At 29.7% G+C, this 23,527-nt stretch overlaps 1 protein-coding gene across 1 annotated transcript in view; it reads right to left on the reverse strand.

The window, feature by feature from the left end:
- Window positions 1-18,802, reverse strand: part of LOC145332733 (uncharacterized) — a 79,342-nt gene extending 60,540 nt beyond the window's left edge. Inside the window, exons 1-16 of the mRNA XM_080177777.1 lie at window positions 18,742-18,802; window positions 17,850-17,891; window positions 16,405-16,422; window positions 16,134-16,170; window positions 15,580-15,639; window positions 14,306-14,373; window positions 13,721-13,801; window positions 13,307-13,378; window positions 11,482-11,533; window positions 10,967-11,060; window positions 9,672-9,806; window positions 9,554-9,591; window positions 5,613-5,646; window positions 5,496-5,535; window positions 5,060-5,152; window positions 2,684-2,782 (exon numbers count right to left, since the gene is read on the reverse strand). Of these exons, the coding sequence (XP_080033903.1) occupies window positions 2,684-2,782; window positions 5,060-5,152; window positions 5,496-5,535; window positions 5,613-5,646; window positions 9,554-9,591; window positions 9,672-9,806; window positions 10,967-11,060; window positions 11,482-11,533; window positions 13,307-13,378; window positions 13,721-13,801; window positions 14,306-14,373; window positions 15,580-15,639; window positions 16,134-16,170; window positions 16,405-16,422; window positions 17,850-17,891; window positions 18,742-18,796 (1,018 nt within the window). The 5' untranslated portion in view covers window positions 18,797-18,802. The remainder of the gene's footprint in view (window positions 1-2,683; window positions 2,783-5,059; window positions 5,153-5,495; window positions 5,536-5,612; window positions 5,647-9,553; window positions 9,592-9,671; window positions 9,807-10,966; window positions 11,061-11,481; window positions 11,534-13,306; window positions 13,379-13,720; window positions 13,802-14,305; window positions 14,374-15,579; window positions 15,640-16,133; window positions 16,171-16,404; window positions 16,423-17,849; window positions 17,892-18,741) is intronic.
- Window positions 18,803-23,527: the final 4,725 nt, after the last annotated feature.

Below are 23,527 nucleotides of genomic sequence, written 5' to 3' on the forward strand. Positions count from 1 at the left end.
CTATTGCATAGAATAAAGAGGAATGTAAATCCCAAATATGTACCAGGTGGACTGAAACAAACTGCTGTTTCCAAATTTAGGAATGGACAATAAATTACATTTAAAATTTAATTTAAAATGCCTTTTTCAAAAACGAACAATCATTTTTTTGCTTGAATTTTGATTCTTAGTATAAAAAATTCTCATGTTCATTCCTCTTTTCTTCCCCTCCTATTTCTTATTTTGATTGACAGGTCATGATATGCACCAGATTGACTAATAAAACATTAGTATTTTAATAAAAGCACTTTTAGTGATAATTTCAAACCAAGGTAACTTGCTTATTTTAAAAGATATTGAAATGAAATAAGAAGATACTTCTTTTATTTATCATTGGACACAGTATTAAAAGAGTTTTTTTTACTAAAAATTACTATGCCTTAGACAAATAGAAAAACAAAATTCTGAAAAACCTAAAAAGCTCTTTGCATGTAGCCAAAAAAAGATATTGTGTACAAAAGAACCACGTACATCTTAATTTTGGAAAATTAATTTTCTCTTAAAAGCATAGAATAGTTAATATTGTAGGTTTTTTTGTACTTATTTTTTGTGTAGATTCGATATTTCAAACCAGATTAAATAGAGGATTTGTAGTTTTTGAGATATTTGACCTATTAAGAAGCCCCTTAATAAAAAAATATAAAAACCAAGAAAGCCACTAAAAATAATCACAAGAATATAGGCTTGATGTAAAAATTATAAAGTTAATGGTATCAATTAAAGAAATAATAGTTATAATTTGGTTTACTTTACAATAAGCTTTGGCTACCTTATATTGGGTTTAAACATCCTCAATATCAGAATTACAGTAAAATATAAGTCTAATCACAGATCATCAGTACAAAACTTTTTGAGAAAACAGCATAAGTCACCCCTTTTTTCTTGAATCTCCAATATTCCTATTGATCTCCTCTCTTTCTCCTTCTACACCATATACAAAAAAAAAGGCATACCTTGCCTATGACTAAATGTGGAAAGGATGTTGAAGATTAAAGTTATCCCAAGTATTTAAAGGGCAAAGCTTCTATCCTTTAAGGGTAGACCTAGACCTAACAATCAGCCTCAAATTGTAAAATAAACTCCTATTTTGTGAGTTTGCATGCCTCATAGATGCAATACAGACTTGACTTGTGCCACTTTTCTATATATGATGCATTGAAAGTCCTCAACATCCTTTCCATACTGAGACATAGGCAAACTATGCCATTTTTTCATACATGGTGTAGAAGGAGAAAGAGAGGAGATCAATAGGAATATTGGAGATTCAAGAAAAAAAGGGTGACTTATGCTGTTTTCTCAAAAAGTTTTGTACTGATGAACTGTTATTAGACTTATATTTTACTGTAATTCTGATATTGAGGATGTTTAAACCCAATATAAGGTAGCCAAAGCTTATTGTAAAGTAAACCAAATTATAACTATTATTTCTTTAATTGATACCATTAACTTTATAATTTTTACATCAAGCCTATATTCTTGTGATTATTTTTAGTGGCTTTCTTGGTTTTTATATTTTTTTATTAAGGGGCTTCTTAATAGGTCAAATATCTCAAAAACTACAAATCCTCTATTTAATCTGGTTTGAAATATCGAATCTACACAAAAAATAAGTACAAAAAAACCTACAATATTAACTATTCTATGCTTTTAAGAGAAAATTAATTTTCCAAAATTAAGATGTACGTGGTTCTTTTGTACACAATATCTTTGGCTTTCTTGGTATTTATATTTTTTTATTAAGGGGCTTCTTAATAGGTCAAATATCTCAAAAACTACAAATCCTCTATTTAATCTGGTTTGAAATATCAAATCTACACAAAAAATAAGTATAAAAAAACCTATAATATTAACTATTCTATGCTTTTAAGAGAAAATTTATTTTTCAAAACTAAGATGTACATTGTACGTGGTTCTTTATTTAACTTTTTACTACTTTATACTTTCCAACCAATATGTTAAGTTTAACTAATTGTTATCAAGATTTAGGATCAGGCATTTCTACCATACATGTAGCTGTCAGTACAGACCCATTTTCAGAGACATAAAATGATTTCTAAAGTGAATCTGATGTACATTTTTGCAGATAATATAGACCAACAAAGATTTTTTCATGCTTCTTTTTTTGGATTCCCAAAACAAGAAAACTCAGATTTTTGGTCCACTTTGTACATATTGGAATTTTGAAAGCAAACTCAAAGCATCTAGTATAAATGAATAAAATACACATTTGCACAATATATCCAAATTCAATATAAAGAACTAGCGGCTTCGCCCCTAGCCTCTAGGGGCGTTGCCCCAAGAGGTTCAAACCAATTTTTCGAATTTTAGATTTGAAGCAAAAATAAAAAAAAAATTCTTTGGGGGGGGGGGGGTGACATTTTTTTTTTGGGGGGGGGGGTAGTCGACGACCTAACAATTTTAATTTTAGTTTTAAAAAATAAAATAAATTTTTTTTGGGGGGGGGTTGGGGGTGTCCCACCCCCCAAGAAAATAGTTATAAACCTTCCCGGAACCTATGAGAAGCTACCCTGTAATGGAGAACCCGATCAGTTCAGCGGTTAGCGAGATCCTTCGCTACAAACAAACAAACAGACAGACACACAGACATCGTTCTACTTTGTATTATACATGGATCAAAACTTACAGTCATAGTCATAAGCGTCTACATCTGCCCCATTCTTAACCAAATATTCAACAACATTAAGATGTCCTGCTTCAGATGCCTTCATTAGACTGGTTTCCCCTAATAAATAAAACTTAATTAAGAAACAATTAGCATACTAAATCTTAATTATCATTGCTAAGAATGTATCAGGGAAATATTGGACATTATAGAATAAAAGTTTGATTGTTTTGATACGTGGTAGAAAATTGAAATTCTTTCAAATATATGCCATATAAATGTAGTTTAACCAATTAACCAGAAAAAAATATGCAGTTTACTAAATTAAGTTCAAATGCATTTTGTGAAACTACCCCTTTGTGCATATCCCATGTTTGATAATGAATTTCCAACTCTGACTTACTTAAGATCGAAAATTCATTATCATGCAGTAAACATGAACAAATTTTTTAGCCTTCTAGCTCATATACATGTGGGAGCTGAGATAATAGGGCGAGGCGTTGACACACCTTCCTTTCCCCCCTCCCCACAACCGATTAAGGTGCAGTAAGGTGCCCGACAGTTAAGGGTTAATGATTTTAACATAGAAAAATAATGAAAGAACTGCCGACTGATTTCCTATTCATTACATCAAAATTTTGATATTTGAAATCTTTTGTTTAAACATAATGACGAATTTTTACTTTGTTATTTAGAAAAAAACAAGGATGACAACATCCATAAGTAGCGAAGCACAAAAATTGTGGATGGGAATACGTAGAAGTAGATTTAAAGTTTATTTATTAAAATCAATAATAGATTTATTGGAGAAAATAAACATGAAACCTTGTTTTATTTTGTATGATGAAGATGGTTAAAGTAAATTACATACTAGATGCACATAACAATGGGAAAAAATATTTTGAAACTGTTAATGCAAAAAAGTTTTAAAATTTGACCAATATGGGGAAATATATCAACATATAAAAATAGCCAAAAACTTGCCGCCATTGTTTCTTTTCTTAAAACTCCAGAAATTTAATTTTAATATCTTTAACTGAAAAATTTATGAAAATTGGACAATAAACACCAAAGATATGGGTAAAAATGTGAAAAATATAAAAATAGCCATGAACCTGCAAAAGGCAGTCTGACCGTCATTGTTGTTTTCTTCAAATGACAGGAAATTTGTTTTGATAACTTTAACTGAAAAAATTTTGAAAATCGGACCATAAACACCAAAGATATGAGGAAAATTTGGAAAATATAAAAAATAGCCTAAAACCTGCAAAAAGGCAGTCTGACTGTCATTGTTGTTTTCTTCAAACGACAGGAAATTTAATTTTGATATCTTTAACTGAAAAAATTTTGAAAATCGGACCATAAACACCAAAGATATGAGGAAAATTTGGAAAATATAAAAAATAGCCTAAAACCTGCAAAAAGGCAGTCTGGCTGTCATTGTTGTTTTCTTCAAACGACAGGAAATTTAATTATGATATCTTTAACTGAAAAAATTTCGAAAATCGGACCATAAACACCAAAGATATGGGGGGAAATGTGAAAAATATAAAAATAGCCAAAAACCTGCAAAAAGGCAGTCTGACCGTCATTGTTGTTTTCTTCAAATGACGGGAAATTTAATTTTGATATCTTTAACTGAAAAAATTTCGAAAATCGGACCATAAACACCAAAGATATGAGGAAAATTTGAAAAATATAAAAAATAGCCTAAAACCTGCTAAAAAGCAGTCCGACCACCATTGATGTTTTATAGTTAATTGTGCTCCTTAATGATGGGAATGTTGTCAAAAAATTTCAGCTCTCTATCTTTCATAGGAGCCGAGAAAATCACGTTTCCCCCAATTCATTAATTACGGACAGACGGACGGACGGACAGACGGACGGACAGACGGACGGACAGACGGACGGACGGACATTGTGAATTATAGAGTAGCTTCGCTACTAAAAACAGCACAGAAATTAGTAAATTCAAGAACCATGAATTGTTCCATTTATATCTGTGTCTGGAGAAATAATATGATAGTTAATTGTCTTTAATTATCTAAACTTAAAAATCAAAACGTATTTCAAAATTCAAAACCTAAATACCCTGGATTTGTATTACAATTGTTAATAAGTAGCATAAATCTATTAGAAAAATTTAAGATGGAGGAAATTCCCTATGGAAAAAATACATGAAAACCAACTGCCACTGTTTGTATAGTAGATTTGTTCCTTGTTTTTTAGATTAATTGAAAATATTTATTGGTGGGGAACTCTGCAGGCCTACCCATTACCTCATATAACCTAAGCTTATCTGACCTAAAGTAATAAACAAAAAAATAAAAATAAGACGGGGATTATCAGTGCTCAAAAGGGTACTTTGTGTAAAGGAGCTGAAAAGAATAATGTTACCTTCTTTATCATAAGCATTGACATCTTCACCATTGTTAACATAGAACTCGACAATTTCTAGGAGGCCTTCTTTGGATGCAGTAAGAAGACTGCCTGTAATATAATTTTAGGTGGGTGGGTTACTGAACTTATTTTGTAGTAAATAAAAATCAAAATTGTTTACTTTTTTTCTAGAAATGTCCTCAAACTTTGTTTAATTCTTTTTTTTTGTCTATGGATTGTAAAGCAGTAAGGATTATATCCTTCAAGCATGAATTTACTCTGGCTTTAAAAAAAATCAAGTTAATAGATGCAATCTTTATAAGGAAAGTCCTTGAATTCTTTAGAATAATCCAAACAAAAATAAATTAGAATGCAGTTGAATAGAATATAATAATTTTTTTATAAGAAGCTCTTAATAAAGATGACAAGGCACGTCACTTTTTATATGTATTACCTGCATTCAGTATTACTCTCTCATATTCTTCATACTTTTTCTGAGTTTAAAAAAATATTATCAAGTCTTTTTCTCAACTTAATACTTAATAAAATAAGTTTACTATTAATTACTTACCATCATCTCTTCAGTCAAGGCACAGTTGTAAGCTCTATAATAAAATCATAAAAATCAAATAATTAATTAATCATGTCTATTTGACTGATAACACAGCTTCATTTATATGTTGGAAAAATTAAAGGAAACACTCTGTAATTGTCTTCTACTGAAGAAAAAACATTTTAAAAGTATGTATTTGCCATCCAGCAATTTGTAAATAGTATCTATGACCACAATTTTTTACTTTTATTTTGGTACTGAAGTTATCAAACATAACATATTAAAATTTGGCTAAAATCCACCGCAATTTTACGGACAATCATCATCTGCAGCTTTGGCACCTGCCACTGCTGCCCAAATTTACATCATAAGGGATCAAGGAATTCTTCTGCAAATTTTCCTAGAGGCTTTTATATGAAAGAAGTGTTTATGCCATTTTGTGAAATTATATTGAAAGATTTTATAAATTAAATTATCATTTTAAAAATAAGTTATTAAAAAATTTAATCAATGTATTTTCTCCTTTTTCCACTTTAATAAAAAGTTATAGGTGTTATTTTTATCAAAACCACCATCATCAATATTCAGAACCATGCTGAGAGTAATATTAATTCTTTATGTGTGTTCTGAAGTTGTTTTAATCTCAAACCCTCTAATCTCATATAATGCTCCAAACAATGCTAGAAACCAATAATAATTCTGAAAATGTGTTCTGAAGATGTTATAATATCAAAAATAATCTTATTTTATCCCTTTCTCTCTTTCCCCCCTACCCCTTCTTTCACTTTTTCACAACCCCCCCTTCCCTGGCCTTTTTTTTCTCTCTCACTAAGAACTTAACTCAAAGTCGAAAATGTAGCCACCCTTTACATTAGGATAATTTATATTTTTTATAACAGATAGTAATGGTAAAATGCTTAAAAAGAGTGCTAAATGTACAGGATTTTTTGATAAATTGCAAAAATTAGTATAATTATTTCAGGGGCGTCCAAGCTTTTTTGTTAGGGGGGGTAACATTTTTTAAGGGGGGGGTAATACTTTTTTTTTTTTGGGGGGGGGTAAAATGGCGCGCAAAGCGCGCCACAAATTTTTTTACCCCCCCTAAAAATTTTTACCCTGGGGGTAAAATTTGCTTGGGGGGGTAATTACCCCCAAAACTTACCCCTTGGGTAAAATTTTCGGTCGGGGTAATCACCTCTCTAAAATTGTTTGGGGGCGGGGGGGGTAAATACCCCCTCCTAATTGGTTGAGGTTGCCTACGGCACCCTCAGGGTAGGGGTAAATTTTAAATGGGGGGGGGGGGAAATGAAAAAATTTTTGGGGGTGCCTACAGCCACTTTACCCCCCCCCCTTCTTGGACGTCTATGAATCATTTAACATAATCCTTGCTTTAAACCAATGTATAGTTACTTAGATATTGATATTTTTTATATAATATCAAATACAATAACAAAGCTAAAAACAGGTGTTTTTATTAGTATCCAAGTTACTTAAATCTCTCACCCACTTTTAATTACAATTTGGTAAATAATAAAGGTACAATATTTCTTTACAAACATTCTAATAAAAGTGTAATTTAAATCTAAATAAAGTGGGTTTTATATTGTCCGACACAATGAAAAAGTTATCAATTGGTAACCTGTGCACACCTTCCTAATCTTACATCAATTGGTATTAAAACCAGGGTTTCGGATCCGCATTGATTTTTTGCGGATCCGGATCCTCCAAATTGGGTCAGTGCGGATCCGGATCCGGTTCCGGATCCTTGACAATAAAAATAAAATCACCAAATTTTTCAAAAATATTTATTCTTTAATTCGAAGTCAAAATTACTTTTAATTTTCAATTAAAGATTGGCTCTCATCAAGAGAATGTCTGAGATTTTATATAAATTTAGGTAGATTTTTCCATTTTTTCTGCATTTTTTTGAGTCCAAGGATCCGGATCCTTGGACCCAAAAATATGCAGATCCTTGCGGATCCGGATCCAGATCCAGATCAGAAACCCTGATTAAAACAATGGAATGTTATTATTGTCATGAATCATTGGTATGTTTATCATGTTGACAATTCATGCAGAGAAAGCTAGAGAGCTGTCTATGCATGTCAACATCTATAAATATAGCTAGATGCCCTGTCTTAAGTTAGTTCTGTTTTGTCTCTGATGTTGTAGCCTGTGCGCAATATCAGTCTCTGATGTTGTAGCCTATGCACAATATCAGTCTCTGATGTTGTAGCCTATGCACAATATCAGTCTCTGATGTTGTAGCCTGTGCGCAATATCAGTCTCTGATGTTGTAGCCTATGCACAATATCAGTCTCTGATGTTGTAGCCTATGCACAATATCAGTCTCTGATGTTGTAGCCTGTGCACAATATCAGTCTCTGATGTTGTAGCCTATGCACAATATCAGTCTCTGATGTTGTAGCCTATGCACAATATCAGTCTCTGATGTTGTAGCCTGTGCACAATATCAGTCTCTGATGTTGTAGCCTGTGCACAATATCAGTCTCTGATGTTGTAGCCTGTGCGCAATATCAGTCTCTGATGTTGTAGCCTGTGCGCAATATCAGTCGGACATAGGAGCTTCTAACCAAAACATGTTAGTTCTCATAATATCTATATTCATTATATGTTATTATTCCTCTGTGAAATAATACTAATTTTGCACCAACAAGGTGATTACATTCTTCACCTCAGTAGCCAAGCTACTCTACAACTAACAAGTCATGGTCAAAGATTTAGAGGGGGCGATTCTTCTCATTTAAGTCATTAATAAATCCTTAAAGTGTTTTTAATCTATTTTTGATTGGTATATCAAAAATATACTCTGACACCTTAAGAATCATACTGCAGAGCTAAAAATGAGAATAATTTTTTTAGGATTTTAAAGTTTATTATTTACTATGGATTAAGTAAATTTTGCTGAATCATGCTGTTTCTTTTCCTTTTTGGTAAAATCTTGCTTACAAAGCATTTTTTTTCACAATATGATTTAAAGAGAATGATGGTAAAAAAGTAAAAAATAGCTCTTTTGATTTTATATTTATAGTAATTCGTTAAAAGTTAATGATATAGGATATTTCTTTGAATTAACATAAAATCTATGAAGATTCAGCATTAACCAACGAAAAAACTAGAAATCTTTAGATTTTAAATATAGTGTTTTTACAAAGTGATTTATTTCTAAAATACTAGAATATTTTTTGTTTGATTAAAATGAAAAGAATGAAAAATAAACACATTAAAGATACATACTTTTTAAAAATTAAGTTTGAATAATCTTATTTCATATCATATTTGTAAATGTGATAAAGATAAATTTGTTGTATTGCATAATACATTTATTTTTGTTTTTAAAGATTTAGCCCTCTACATCCAACTTTTATGTGTTTTACATGGATAATAGACATGAAACATTTTATGTTAATTCATTGATATATCATAAAGAATTAATTTTTAATTAGTTTTGATAGATGAAATCAAAAGACCTAACTTTACTCTATACTAGCATACATTATTTATAAAGCAAAACACTTTAAAAGCTGAGAATTTTACCCCCAAAGGAAAGAAACATCATGATTCAGCAAAATATACATAATCCATAGTAAAAGATAAACTTTAAAATCCTAATAAAAATTGTTTATTCACATTTTTGCTCTTCAGTATGTTTCTACAGGTGTCAGAGTATATTTTTGATATACCTTTTAGAAATAGATTAAAAATAGTTTAACAGTAAACAAATTGTTTCAACTATATACGACAACTTAAATATCCCTGAAAACATTTTAATAAGCAAAAACACATATTCCCTGTTTTTTTCATTTTTCCTTCCCAAAATACCGCAAAATCATTTTGGTTTTAATATTCTGTACTAGAACTGTTGGATTCCGTCAAATAATCTTGGATTTCATTGTGTTTTTGCATATTCTACCTATAATTAGCAATAAAAAATTTACCTTGAAATCTCCACCACATCAACACTTGAAAGGCTATCCTGTAAAATATTATATATTTCATATCTTATAAAGGATAAAAATAAAATTGATTGAGAACATTTGATGAACCATAACTTACAGGATATTCTTTCAGAAGGTCACCACTTTTGTTGAAATATGATTTGTAGGGTTCTCTTACTTTGACACACACTTCACCTGGTGTACATCCTTTTTCTACAGGATAGTGTAATATTGAAAAATAGTCATAGGGAGTCTGCCAAATTATAATCTTTTATATACTTTATCAAAAATGAAAGATATATGCTTGACCCATTAATATCCATCCCTAGAATTACTTGACATTCTCTATTTACTCTGGATGATTCGCAGGCAAATCAAAAAATTTTTTTAATTTTAAAATTTCATTGGATATCTAAGAAATAAGAAAGTTATAACCATTAAAATTTTAATCTAAAACATTCCATTACAAATTAGAAATAAATTATGAGTTTATATCTTAATCTGTCAATGAAATTAAATGGGGGGTGAGGATTAACCAATATTAGCAACTTTTAAAGTTAAATTTATTGTATGCAAATATAAAAATTCAATATTTGTTTTCAATGAAGGAATTTTAAATAAAACTTTTTGTGTAATTTGTAGAATATTTTATTGTCTGTTTTAAAATGTTGTTTTCAACTAAATATTTTTTGTAAATACAACCTGAAAGCACAAAAATCTGCTAGATTAAAACATAACATGCTCCTTTTGAAATATTTAAGGGCACCAATGTTTTTAAAGATATTGAAAAACACCTTTTCTAAGTTTAATGTATAGTTTTTACAGAGAACAAGAATGTATAATTATTCCTTCTTGTTGTAAAAGAAAATTGGAAAACACAGTTTATTCTGAATCACCCTGTATAGAAAACATTATAACAATATTGATCAATATTTTGCATTAAATAAGAAAAATTTCAATGATTTATAAAGAATTGTATTCAAAATAAATTCAGAATTTAAAGTTTTTTTTTGAAAAGTAACATGCATGAAAATCATTCAATAACAAAAGATGCAAAATATAAAAAAGATTAAAGCTTAAAGCAGAAATACAATTTAAAATGTATTTTAGGTAATATCCTCTTACAAATATTTTTTTTCAATTTTGAAATTTTTTTCACCTTCCCCTTGAGCCTCTCATAATCAACCCTCCTCCCAATCTCAACCCTGCCATCCTAGCATAAGATTAAATTTATGAAGTTATGACCTTTAGAGTCCAAGGTATAAACAAGAAAGACCTCTATGTTAGAAACATCATATTTTTTTCTTCTAAAATTATATCAATTAATGTTGACCACTATTAGAAATTATCATTGTTAAATGATTTGAAAATATCACCATAAATTTTATAACAAGAATAAAAGATTATAATTTCCTGATTCATTTCTCCAAATTCTTCTTCTCTAACTGTATGTGTGTTCCCAGAAACTGATTCTTCCTTGACCTCCACATACTTATTTCTATCAGGCCTAAAAAATTATTTAAACATTCTTTATAAAAAAATAATTATTAATTCTAAAAAAATATTTTTATTTTCAACACAGGAAATATATTTTCTATTGAAAAATAATACAGATCAAACAGAGAAAATGAAAATGCTTTTATGGAGAACAGGCATATGTGAAATTATTTTTCTTACTTTTTTTCTTAACTTTAAGCTCTTTTTTCTCTCAATTAAAATAAAACACTTTTATATAGGCACAAGGCTTCATATCTTTTGTCCAAACAAAACTGGATTTAAGTATATTTTTTTTATTTCACTAGAGAAAGAAAGAAAGAAAAATAATTTGCCAAAAGGAACTGGTAATTGTTATCAAAATATAATCATTGTGAATTGTTAAAAATTAATAAAATCAAATAGCAAAACAATTCAACTATGATCAAACTTACCTGTTTTGCTCATGAACAAAACCAAGTGAATGCATAAGTTCGTGAAGGATTACTAAAAAATAGTTTTAACATAAGAAGTGTATCATACAGAAAGGTTTACATAATCTTTCAGTAGTGATGCAAAAAAACACATAGATGACAGGTAAAATTAAAAAAAAAATAAGTACCAATTGAATTATTAAGGTCTAATTTAACAAGAAAATGGATAGTAACACCTAAAATTCAATGTTTCTACTAAAAAAACAACATTTCTAATGGTTAATTACCGTAAATTAACCCTTAACAGTCGGGCCCCTTGCCGCACCTTAATCAGTGGGGGGGGGGGGGGGTGGAGGGGCGTTCAACGCCCCCCCCCCCCTATTATATCAGTTCCTATTAGAGCTAGAAGGCTAAAAACTTTAGTCCCCTCTGTTATGATAAATTTTCGACCTTAAGTAAGTCAAAGTCAAGTTTTGCTTCCTTCACCCTTTTATTTAACAAACTTTGTTTTTAGGTCCTTTTTACTAAAAAATTTCAAACAGCTGTAATTTTTTATTTTTGAAGCTAGAAGAAATTTTTTTGTGCAGAAAATGTTTATCTTTATGTAAATTTTATATTTGTACTTGGCAGCTGTCAGCCGCCGCAGTCAAACGGCAGCGGATCTTAAAGAAATTTTAATACATTATGTAGACATGTATGAAAAGCTTAAGTTTAAAATTTGAAGTCTCTAAGTCAAAAATTGCGGCCACAGGAGCCTTTTAAAGATTTCTTGAGACCTGGAGGATCAGGACCTGCAAGATCATACCTGGAACCTGAAATTGACTTGAACACCTGTATTTAATATGAGGATGTACTACTAGAGGATATTTTAGTATTTTTGTATGGTAAAATGCTTTGTTTAAGTCCAAAAAAATATTTTTGCTCTCTACCTGGATGACCCTGCCAGGTTTGCTGGCATCCTGTGCCCGCCAGGATGGAGATATTCAAAAAATTCTTACTCTTAGTTATGTGTCATACCCATACTTAAAAAGTCAAGCAGTTTGGGCTCTTTATCTTTCACACACAGAAAATCAGATAGAAAAAAACGGAGGGGGGGGGGGCGTTCAACGCTTGGACCAGAAACATATTTGGCTGGATACCAGATATCCGGCTGATTTCTAATACTGCATTTAAGGTATCAAGCAGATTACTGGCTATCTAACCAGATATTGATACCATTTATCATAGCTCTTATTAGAGCAAGAGAGCTAAAAAAATTTGTGCATGTCTCCTGTTTCAATATGAATTTCTGACTTAAGGTAAAATTTTGCTTCCATTACCTTTTTATTTAACAATTCTTGTTTTTAGGCCCTTTTTACTTAAAATTTTAAACTGCTTTAATTTTCTTATTTTATAAGTTAGAAGAATTTTTTTTTCAGAAAATATAAATTTTATGTTAGAAAATTCAAAACATGAATTTAGGCGTCAAAAGCCAATTATCTCCCAGCCGCCGCTGTCAGCAGCCAGTGGAAATCGACACTGGATTTTTATGACTTCCTTGGATAGGTAAAATTTTCAAATCATTTTACTATACAACATAATTTAAAAAATAAGATTATATTGCCAGATAGTTGTATTATCCTGTATCCAGACTGATATTGACTGATTTTGAAAATCAAGCTATTTTACACATTCTAAACGGTTCCTAGCTGTTATATGAATCATCATGCAAAGTTTAAAATCTATTGGATAATTATAAATGTCTAAATATGATAATATACAGGATAAATGTATAAATTAACTTTATGGACAGACTAACAGACCACCCATAAATTTTTTAAAAGCTTTAATTTAAAAACTTACTTACCACCTTTTTCTGAAAAGCATCGTGGGCCAAGTTTTAGAGTAGGATCCTTTTTAAATCCTATTATTTTTGAACCTATATAAAACACAAACAAAAAGTTTCTTTATAAATAACATTTAAAAATAACATGATGACTTTCTTTTCTGTCTATTTGTGTGTGGGTACAGTATGATCTTGGCGACCACTGAATCAAAATAACCATTCTTTATAATATAGCTATACTTTTAGGCTGGCAGAAAGGTAGGGAAAGTTGTTTCATTATAAGTATTTTGCTTATTTGTTACTATATGTTTGAAACATATTTCTGCTGTTTAAAAAGAAGGAAAATACCTTTAACACAATTAAAATAAGAGTCATAAAGATGAGGCTTAATATTGCAAATGCCCCCCTCCAAAGAAGAAGCTACCAACTGTTTACCTATTGTACAACTACAATCCCCTTCTTTTTTTATGACCAGCACAGGAATTGATGTAGAACTCTCAATAAATTCTATGCAACCTAAAGTATAAAATTATATGTAATTATTACACAGTGTTCCTTGAAATATCTGTGTTTTCCAGTTTTGGGAATCAATATTTATTATGTTGACATGTTAGAAAAGATTTAATTGAAATTTAGAGTCTCAAAATAAATTATTGCAGTCACAAGAGGGTCAGGACATGAAAGATTATATATAAAACTTAAAATTGACTTCAACAATAATAATACAGTTTAGCTCTCAGTTATGTTGTAAACCATACATAAAAAGTCACTCAGTTGTAGCCCTCTATATTTCACACACTGAAAATGGAAAGGAAAAAATCAGAGGAAGGGGAGACATTCAACTTCCCCTTCCCTGATCAATAAGGAAATATATTTATACCTTCTGCTTTAATTTTGATGCATATTTTTAAAGAGAATATGGACTTATAATAAACTACTTCCCTAGTTGTTTCCAAAAACCGGAATACTTTGAATCTTAGGGACACACTTTATATCAAATATTAAAACTTTATTGCTTACCTGTTGGTAGCTGTTTCATTATAATATTCATTTGTTTATTGATGTAATTTCTCTCATTCCATGTAAATCTAAGGTATTGTTTATAAAAGTATAAGAGCTACATACAATTTTGTAAAAACTAACAAATTTGTGTTTTTAAAAATGGAAATTTAATTACACAAATAAGACTGGAAAATCTCATAACACACAAAAATATAATTAAAATTAGATTAAACATATTTAAAATTAAGTATAATAAATTCATAATGGATAGATCGGTACAAATACTGAATTAAAGAGTAGTTTTGCTATCAAAATAAATGTTAATTATGTGTCTTTTTATGACAAATGTACATTTAAAAATTATTTTTTTTCTGACAAATACACCATTTATATTAATATGTTAATATTCATTACAAGTGTACCTTTTATTACAAATGTTTTCCTGATAAATTAAATATTACTGAGTCAAATGGGTTATCTAAAATGCACACTCTACTCTTTTAATAGATTTAACTCAAGTAGCATATACTAATTTTTCCTCACTGTTTCATTCGAAGCTTTTTTAGGTCACAACTTTTGATTGAAAGCGGACATGGCATTTGTGCTTATTAATTAAATAATTAAATTATTGCATTACATGAAAGTTTTTCCTTGTCCCATGGTAAATTTCAAATTTTATGTTTTAGAAAAAACAAACGCAAAAAAAAATGTTCAAATATATTATATGTGCAATCTCTTTCTCTCTTGTTCCCTCCCTCTCTCACTCTTTCTATATTTTACAATGTTTAAAACACTACACAAACATTATTATTTAATTTACAGATATAATGGATAGCTAGATATCACATTTGATTTTAATTACAATTATTATTCATTTTGTTGATATTTGTTTTTTTAAACATTTTTTAGACTTAATTTGAATATTTGATAATTTAAAAAATCTTTGAATTGAAAAAAAATTTCCATATTTATTTGTTGCTATTTATCCTCATTATTTCCCCCACTAAATTGCCTCACTCTTTAAGAATGGATAATCCATTTTGCCATAATGAGGATAAATAGTGTGGCAATTTAGTGGGGAAAATTTACGGAGGCAAAGTTTTTTAAGAATCCACCTCTGGTTGTGTCAGAAAATTTGAAAACCCAGTTTATCTGAATCACCATGTACTCCATTAGTGTTATATATGTATCATAATAAAAACAGTTTGAGTGATCCTAAGCATAATAGAACATGCTCTGCATGTTAAAAACAATAGTTATAGTAGGTATAAGTAATTATGTTATTTAATTACCTTCCGTAATTTTCAAATCTGTAATATATTTTTCCATTAGGCCATAATCTGCTGGTATCACTATGAACATAACAAGTAGTTGTAACCCTTGTACAAGTCTCAAGGGTTATTATAATAAAGGAAATGGATTGGCATTCAGTCAAAGTTTTTTTTTATCATTTTGGATTTTTTCTGCATTTAAGATGGAAATTTTTGCTTTAAAGTTCCAGATTAATCTAGTGGCCAGCAAGATCTTTTTCTACAGACAGTCACCATGGTATTTATTACAGTATTTTTCATGAGAACTTTAGAGATATTTTAACCTAGACAATTTAGGCCTCAAGTTTGTTGGTGAAGATTTGATCACAAAAAATAATTGGCAAATATTTAATCAACATGTCAAAATTACCCTGCGTAGAAGTAGAGTTTTAGAGCATAAGAAAAACAAGTTTATACCAAACTTATAAGAGTAACTTTGAAGGGAAATTTAGGTTTTATAAAGTATTCATAAAAAGCAAACTTTATATAAGTGTAAATTGAAGTTTATAAATTGAAGCATTAATTAGAAATAAAACCTGACAGAGCTGTATCCTGTATCATAATCGCCAAAATCTTAATAAAGACATTCTTCCTCAGATTGTAAATAAGGCCAAAATCATAATTAAGACTTGAAGTTATTTTAAGTATAGCATATAGTATATAAATAATCTTATCATAAGGGTACAAAATAAATTTCCATGTTAAGTGATAATAATTTTTAAATGGCTATATAGGTCAGTTTTTTAATTTGATATTTCGAGTTCTTAGCTTAGAGATTTTGAATAAGTTGTTTTTGTATTTCCATACCTTCATCAGCAGCTGATCCTAAAAACATAGTTTAGTGATTACTGAAGTGAAATTAAAAACCTAATTTTATTCAAATTTTGGCTGCCAGCCAAAATATTGTTGATTTATGCAAAAAAATAAACCCGAAGATAAGGCTTAGTGGTTTAACATCTTCTTATCTGTTGGGGAGGTGTCAGGTTTGAGTCCCCAGACTGCATTAATACTAAAGTTGTAAAATTAGTACCTACTGCTGCTCTTTCATGCGTTAGAGATTTGGAGTAAGAGTAGGGGGGGAAAAGCCTTAGACCTAATTCAGGTATGCATGAGTGGTGCTTGGCATGGTGCACAAGTGATCAAAAAACGCTGTAAGATTGATTGAAAAGTCCTTGTGGGCTAGCATTGTGTAATAGCTCATTAGTGTATTATTGGCATTTGTTAGTTGAACGACTAGGAGTCATGCTTGGATCCTAGGTTGATTGAAAAGTCCCTAGGATTTGATGTGTCTTCAGTCAATACTGATACAGCGTCATGTTCATGCTTTGGTTGCATTAGTTGTTGCAATGATACCGTGATCAAAAAGTCATATATATGTATGATAAGCCCCATTCAAGTTTCAAAAGTAACTTGGCTCTTATGGCTGCCGGCGCGCGGGGGGTATAAAAAAGTGCCCACCCCCTTATAAAACCAAAAATTTTAATTCCTTCAATAACAGGCATGTTGCATATCAAAATGACCGCATTGAAATGCTATTTACGAATCTGTAAACCGTTTTGAAATATATTGCTCCTAGTTCGAATAAGATCTTATTAAGTACCTAAAAACAGCTGATTTAGTCAAAATTGTTCATTTTGGTAGGTTATTTGAAAATCATTTCAGAGTGAATCATTACTTTTCAAAAAGGTTATCAGATCTGTAATCAGCATTTCAGTGCGGTAATTTTAATATGCAACATGCCTGTGTTTGAATGAATTTAAATTTTTGGTTTTATAAGGGAGCGGGCACATTTTATACCCCCCGCGCGCCAATTGTTTTTGGATTAAAAAAACTCTTTCTGTAACCCTTGCCAATGTCTACTAATGTGAAATTCCAAAATCGACCCTATTGCAGAAGAATTGTTTGGCATGGATCATTTCTTTTTGCATAACTCAACCATATTTTGATGGGACACTTTAATGTTTACAATCTATTAATTATTTCAAGATCAACTAGACAAAATAGGGACAGGTATGAACTTACAGATGTAGGATATGGCAAAATATTGAGGGTTGCATGAATGCTTTGTAAATTCAATGTTGATTTTAAAGAAGTGGGGTAAGTTTAGGAATATCTATTTTTTGCTTTTATGCAGGAGGGACACAAACACCACCCTTTGCATGCTTCAAGACAAATAAGGGTGTGGTATTTCCAATATAAATGTAACAAAGAAAGTTTAGCATCAGGTGAATAAAATTTTTATGGAAGTTTACCTTGTTTCTGTTTACCTTGATTACAGCCCAGGACAGTAGATCCTGAAATGTTTTTATTTAACTTTAGTTTATTTTCTATTTGGAAGCAGCTATATACAATTGTTTCCAAAATTCTACCTATTTAAGTATTGAAAGAGAAAACAATATAGAATCTAAGTCTAAATCACTAAACCTAAATTTTGTGCATTAAACAGATCATTTAGTATCTTGGTATTTCTCTCAATATTAAATGTAAAAGTTTAGATGTATTCTCTAGAAATCTACCTCCATTTCTTTAGCTAACAGACAACATAAGTTTCATTAAACTTTCTTTCTCAATTAAGCTCTTTAGAAGATGTTTTAACTTTTTTTTATGAATTCAGATGTTTGATGTTTTAAGATATTAAAAGATTATAAGGATTACATTATTGATTGACAATCTATATAATTTATTGTCATGCTATTACATTTAGAGTGTCTAAGTAGTTGCTGCTGCTGCTTTATACCAAAAAATATAAAAAATAGGGATAGCAGAATTGCTATAACTAAACTCTTTTGATAAATTATATCAATATCTATGGTATTAAGTGTTTATGTCTGTCTGTAATGTATTGCAAAAACATAAAATAAACTTTATTCAAAAATCTTGAAATTATGCTTCAGAAGCTGATTAATTTTAGTGAAATATTTTGTTCAAGAAAGACTTTAAAGATATGAAAACATACAATCATAAATTAAATTAAATAATTAACCCTTTGAAAAATTTTTCATTTTACCATTGGTAAAACAGAAACCACTCAACTTTTTTTGCAATCTATGTCAAAAATAAAGTAGTGGAGTTTCAGTGTTTGAAAGGCACTTCAAGGGGAAGCACCGGTAAATTATATTTTGCATTGAGGTCTTTACAACTTACCTTGGAACAAAAGTATGATAAAGCTTATCCACAGAAGATCTGTGGATAAATTCATTTTGAAATGTCTAAAATTAAAAAAAAAATATTGTAAAAATTTTCATTTTTTGTTTTATGGGTAATTAACTAACTGATGTAGTGATGGTTTTTATCATAGTTTTCTGTTTGTAAAAGATAGAAGTCCATGTAAATTATGTTTTTAATTCTAACTTTCTAGCAAATGTTTTTTTATAATATCCCCATCTAGCTAGCTACAGAACAGCATCAATATGAATCAACCTCACCCAAAGTGTTAGAAAGATTTCAAGATATAAGGTTAAAGGGGTAGTTGCATAAAGTGCATTTGAACTCAATTTTGTGAACTACATATTTTTTTCTGTTAAATAGTTTAAAAGGACATATATTTGAAAGATTTTTAATTTTCTACCATGTTGTTTTAAAGGACCTTATCATTGGATACAGCATTCATAAAAGCCATAAATGGTAGGACAAACAAACATTAACACTTGTAGCATAATTTATAAAATTGCATGATAACAATTAAGTACAATTTAGAAAGCTACATTTGAGAATTAATCTATTTGAGTCTATTTTAATCCTAATTTTAAATGCAAAGATTGTCTATAATTAAGGATAGTATGTCTGTCCGTACGTCCATTCAAAACATTAATATAGGCATTGTCCCATTGATTTTAAACTTTGCAAGTTATGTATGAAAGAGTAGTAAATAATCATTACTAGAAAGTCCATACATCCATTTAAAACATGCTGATTTTTTAATTTTTTTGACAACATTTTTTGAATGATTCAATTATCAAAAAAGACATGTTATAATTATCCTATCGATTTCAAACTTTGCACGATGATTCCTATGACAGGTTGGTACAATATATGTCAATTTAAAACATGCTGTTTTTTTTCAAATTTTGACAATATTTTTATTGTATGATATAATTATCCTATTCATCTGATATTTGAAATAATGATTGTTAGGACAAAAAGGTAAAGTATTATAAGCAAGTCAGCTCAATAAACAAATCCTAAAAATTGAAGTATGTTCTTTTACTATATCCTATCTTTACGCCATTTTGCAACAAATTTATGTACAATATTGTTTAGACCTAGAAAATAATGGTCTGCTTCTTAATTTCTGACATTCTACAAGAGTTATTGTTCATTTTTCCTTGCTTCTGATTTTAGAGCTTCACTTTTATGGATGTTGTCTTCCTTGTTTTGAAACAAACACACTGTATTTGAATTCAACTAAAATGATATAAACAAGTTTTTTTTTGTATAAAACATATGACAAGCAAACTTGGAGTGTAGCATAAGTATTCAGATAATTTATAAAGAAATACATTATTAAAAGCGAAGCTTTTATAAAATTAGTGTCGGTCTGTCCATCTTTTTGTTAATTTAGAAGTATTAAATTTTTCATATCAAATTTAAACTTTGCATGATGATTCCTATACAAATTAGGTACAATCTATTAATAGAAAGTCCAAATGTTAAAAACATATTTTTTTTTTGACATCAGCTCTTTTGAATGATTATTTAGAGTCATACTAGATTTATGGAATAAGAATAAGAATTATGATTATAAATTCTTGTTTTATAATTTATGAAAAGTGCTCTCCCAAAACCCTCTAAAAAATAAAATTCTTTAAAACAGTTGTTATTAAATATAATAATAAGTTATTTTATAAACAAGTTTTTTTGTATCATATGATTTTTAAACACAACTTCACTGTTTGAAATACAATTTAACAGTGAGAACAAGTCTGATAAAAACTGAACGACACTTACCCACACACACACACACACACAAACAACATGCAGTAAAAATATAAAAAAAAACAAGTATTTGAGACAGGGGCATCTAAGCTTTTTTATTTGGGGGGGGGGGGGGGAATTTGGTTTTGGGTGTAAAATTTTTTTACCTTTCCCAAAATTTTTACCGAGAGGGTAAAATTTGCTTGGGGGGGTACCCCCCTGAAATCTGTTGTCAGGGGTAAATTTTTTACCCCCTCCACCAAAATTTACCCCCGGGGTAAAATTTTTTTTTTGGGGGGTAATTTAATAATGTAAAAAGTACCTATCTAATTATGAAATAATTAGTAGTATCTAGTATCTACAAAAGCCTAAAACCATACCTACTGTCTTATTTGTAGGGACGCACCCCCCCTCCCCCTCTTCGAAAATTCATCTGAACTTTTTTTTATTGAATCCAAACTTTTTATTCATACAGTTTTTTTAATGGAACAAAAGTATTCAACTCAATAACCCCTGTCAGAAATTATTCAACAATATATAATTTTCATGATCTATTAATATTAAAAATAAGGCAAAATTTGTTTAAAACAAGGATAACAATATCTATAAAAGCAAAGCACTGAAATGGTAGGACTAAAGGACATTAACACTTGTATAGTGTCAGAACTGAATAATCAGAATATAAATGTATAAGAGTCGAAGCAAAATTGTAAGTAAATTTGTTGAAAAACTGCTTGATACAGTCTCCATAATCAAATGTAAGTATGTCCATAAACAGTAATCTGTATTTAAGCAGTTTTCTGTATTAAAAGTTTTGCAAAAAAATAAACTTAAAATTTTGTTCAAACTTTTAGATTTATATTCCATCTAATCAGTTCTGACACTCTATAAGTGTTAACGTTTGTTTGTCATACTATTTCAGAGCTTTGCACTGATGTATGTTTTAATCCTTGTTAATTGTTATTGTCTTCTCATGTGAACATGTGAACAAATATAAACTTGATTTTGTTTATTGTTGCATTATTTTTTGAAATCCCGACTGTACATGCCTAAATCCGGTACGGACGGACGGATTTATGATCAAAACAATAAAAATTCATTAAAGTCCCTAAAGTTGTGAAGATAACAAATAAGAAAACGTTACTTTAATACTTTGGGGACTACTGTAATAAACAGTCTGATGTATCCCCTCGCCCTGAGTTTAAATACAACAATATTAAATCGATATATTATAAGTTGGATGTTGCACCAGATTTTCATGTAATCTGATATATTGATGCTCAATACTCACCTTACCCTATTCTCTTAAAGAGCTTCACAAACTAACCAATAAATGAGGTCTATATTAGTAAGCCAAATTGTCGACAAATTTTCCCTTTTTAGTATATCCATGTATATCCTATATCACATGGACATAACTAACCAGACAAATTTTCCCCTGTTAGTATATCCATGTATATCCTATATCCCATGGACATAACTAACCAGACAAATTTTCCCCTGTAAGTATATCCATATATATCCTATATCACATGGACATAACTAACCAGACAAATTTTCCCCTGTTAGTATATCCATATATATCCTATATCACATGGACATAACTAACCAGACAAATTTCCCCCTGTTAGTATATCCATGTATATCCTATATCACATGGACATCACTAACCAGACAAATTTTCCCCTGTTAGTATATCCATGTATATCCTATATCACATGGACATAACTAACCAGACAAATTTCCCCCTGTTAGTATATCCATGTATATCCTATATCACATGGACATCACTAACCAGACAAATTTTCCCCTGTTAGTATATCCATGTATATCCTATATCACATGGACATAACTAACCAGACAAATTTTCCGCTGTTAGTATATCCATGTATATCCTATATCCCATGGACATAACTAACCAGACAAATTTTCCCCTGTTAGTATATCCATATATATCCTATATCACATGGACATAACTAACCAGACAAATTTCCCCCTGTTAGTATATCCATGTATATCCTATATCACATGGACATCACTAACCAGACAAATTTTCCCCTGTTAGTATATCCATGTATATCCTATATCCCATGGACATAACTAACCAGACAAATTTTCCCCTGTTAGTATATCCATGCACTTTGTTCCTGACAGTGACAAAAAATCGAATTTTACATTTTGGAAAATACACTTTTGAACAATTGTTTAGTAATATTAACAAGTTTTTGGAAATAAAACCAAAAGAATTAACTCTTTACTATGAAAAATAAGAATTGTATGTGTAATTATACCAGAGGTTTCGAATTAAGTTCCTTTTCATCATAGTAGGCAACTGTTTTTTTCGGTCAACTAAACTACATTTCAAATCCGTGTGGACGGTTTATTTTTAAAGCTCTTGTTAAGTATTATACATTTTTGGATTCAATATGCAATGCTTTAAACGTTTAGCTTTTAAAAGAAGTCAAATCTCCATTTTTTGTTGTAATTGTAGGTACATTTCTAGACATACCCGTTTCTTGTAAGATAAACAATTTTCTAAAAATGAAAATTTTACGTTTGGTTCCAGAACTAAAAATGGCAAAGGATGGCAATAAAATCCTCTCATATGAGTAAATTAAAACTATGTACAATATCATAGAACTTTAGCCTAATCTTCCGAAATTTTCTGAAGTTTGTTTTTTTAAGAACACAGAAAAAGTGTCTGACAAATTATCATTGTGACGTAAAAAAATAGGATGTGTCTAATTCTATACTATTAGGATTTTTAAGAATTGTTAATAAAGGCCTGAAATCAAGATTTTTTGTGCTTTTAAAACTATATATAAACGAGAGTAAAGAAATAAGATATTACTATTAACAACAACAATAAAGGGTTTTGTCTAGTTTTTGGTAAAAATAACGCATATTTATCATTTTAAATTAAAGCTATCTTTTCAAGACTACATCTATAAATTCGTCTGTATTTTGTAAACTATACATTTTGTATTTTGTAAACTTTGGAAATTTTATTTGAATA

This window comes from Acartia tonsa, chromosome 11 (genome assembly GCF_053477335.1).
Source record: "Acartia tonsa isolate MP-2025a chromosome 11, ASM5347733v1, whole genome shotgun sequence".
Lineage (NCBI taxonomy): Eukaryota > Metazoa > Arthropoda > Copepoda > Calanoida > Acartiidae > Acartia > Acartia tonsa.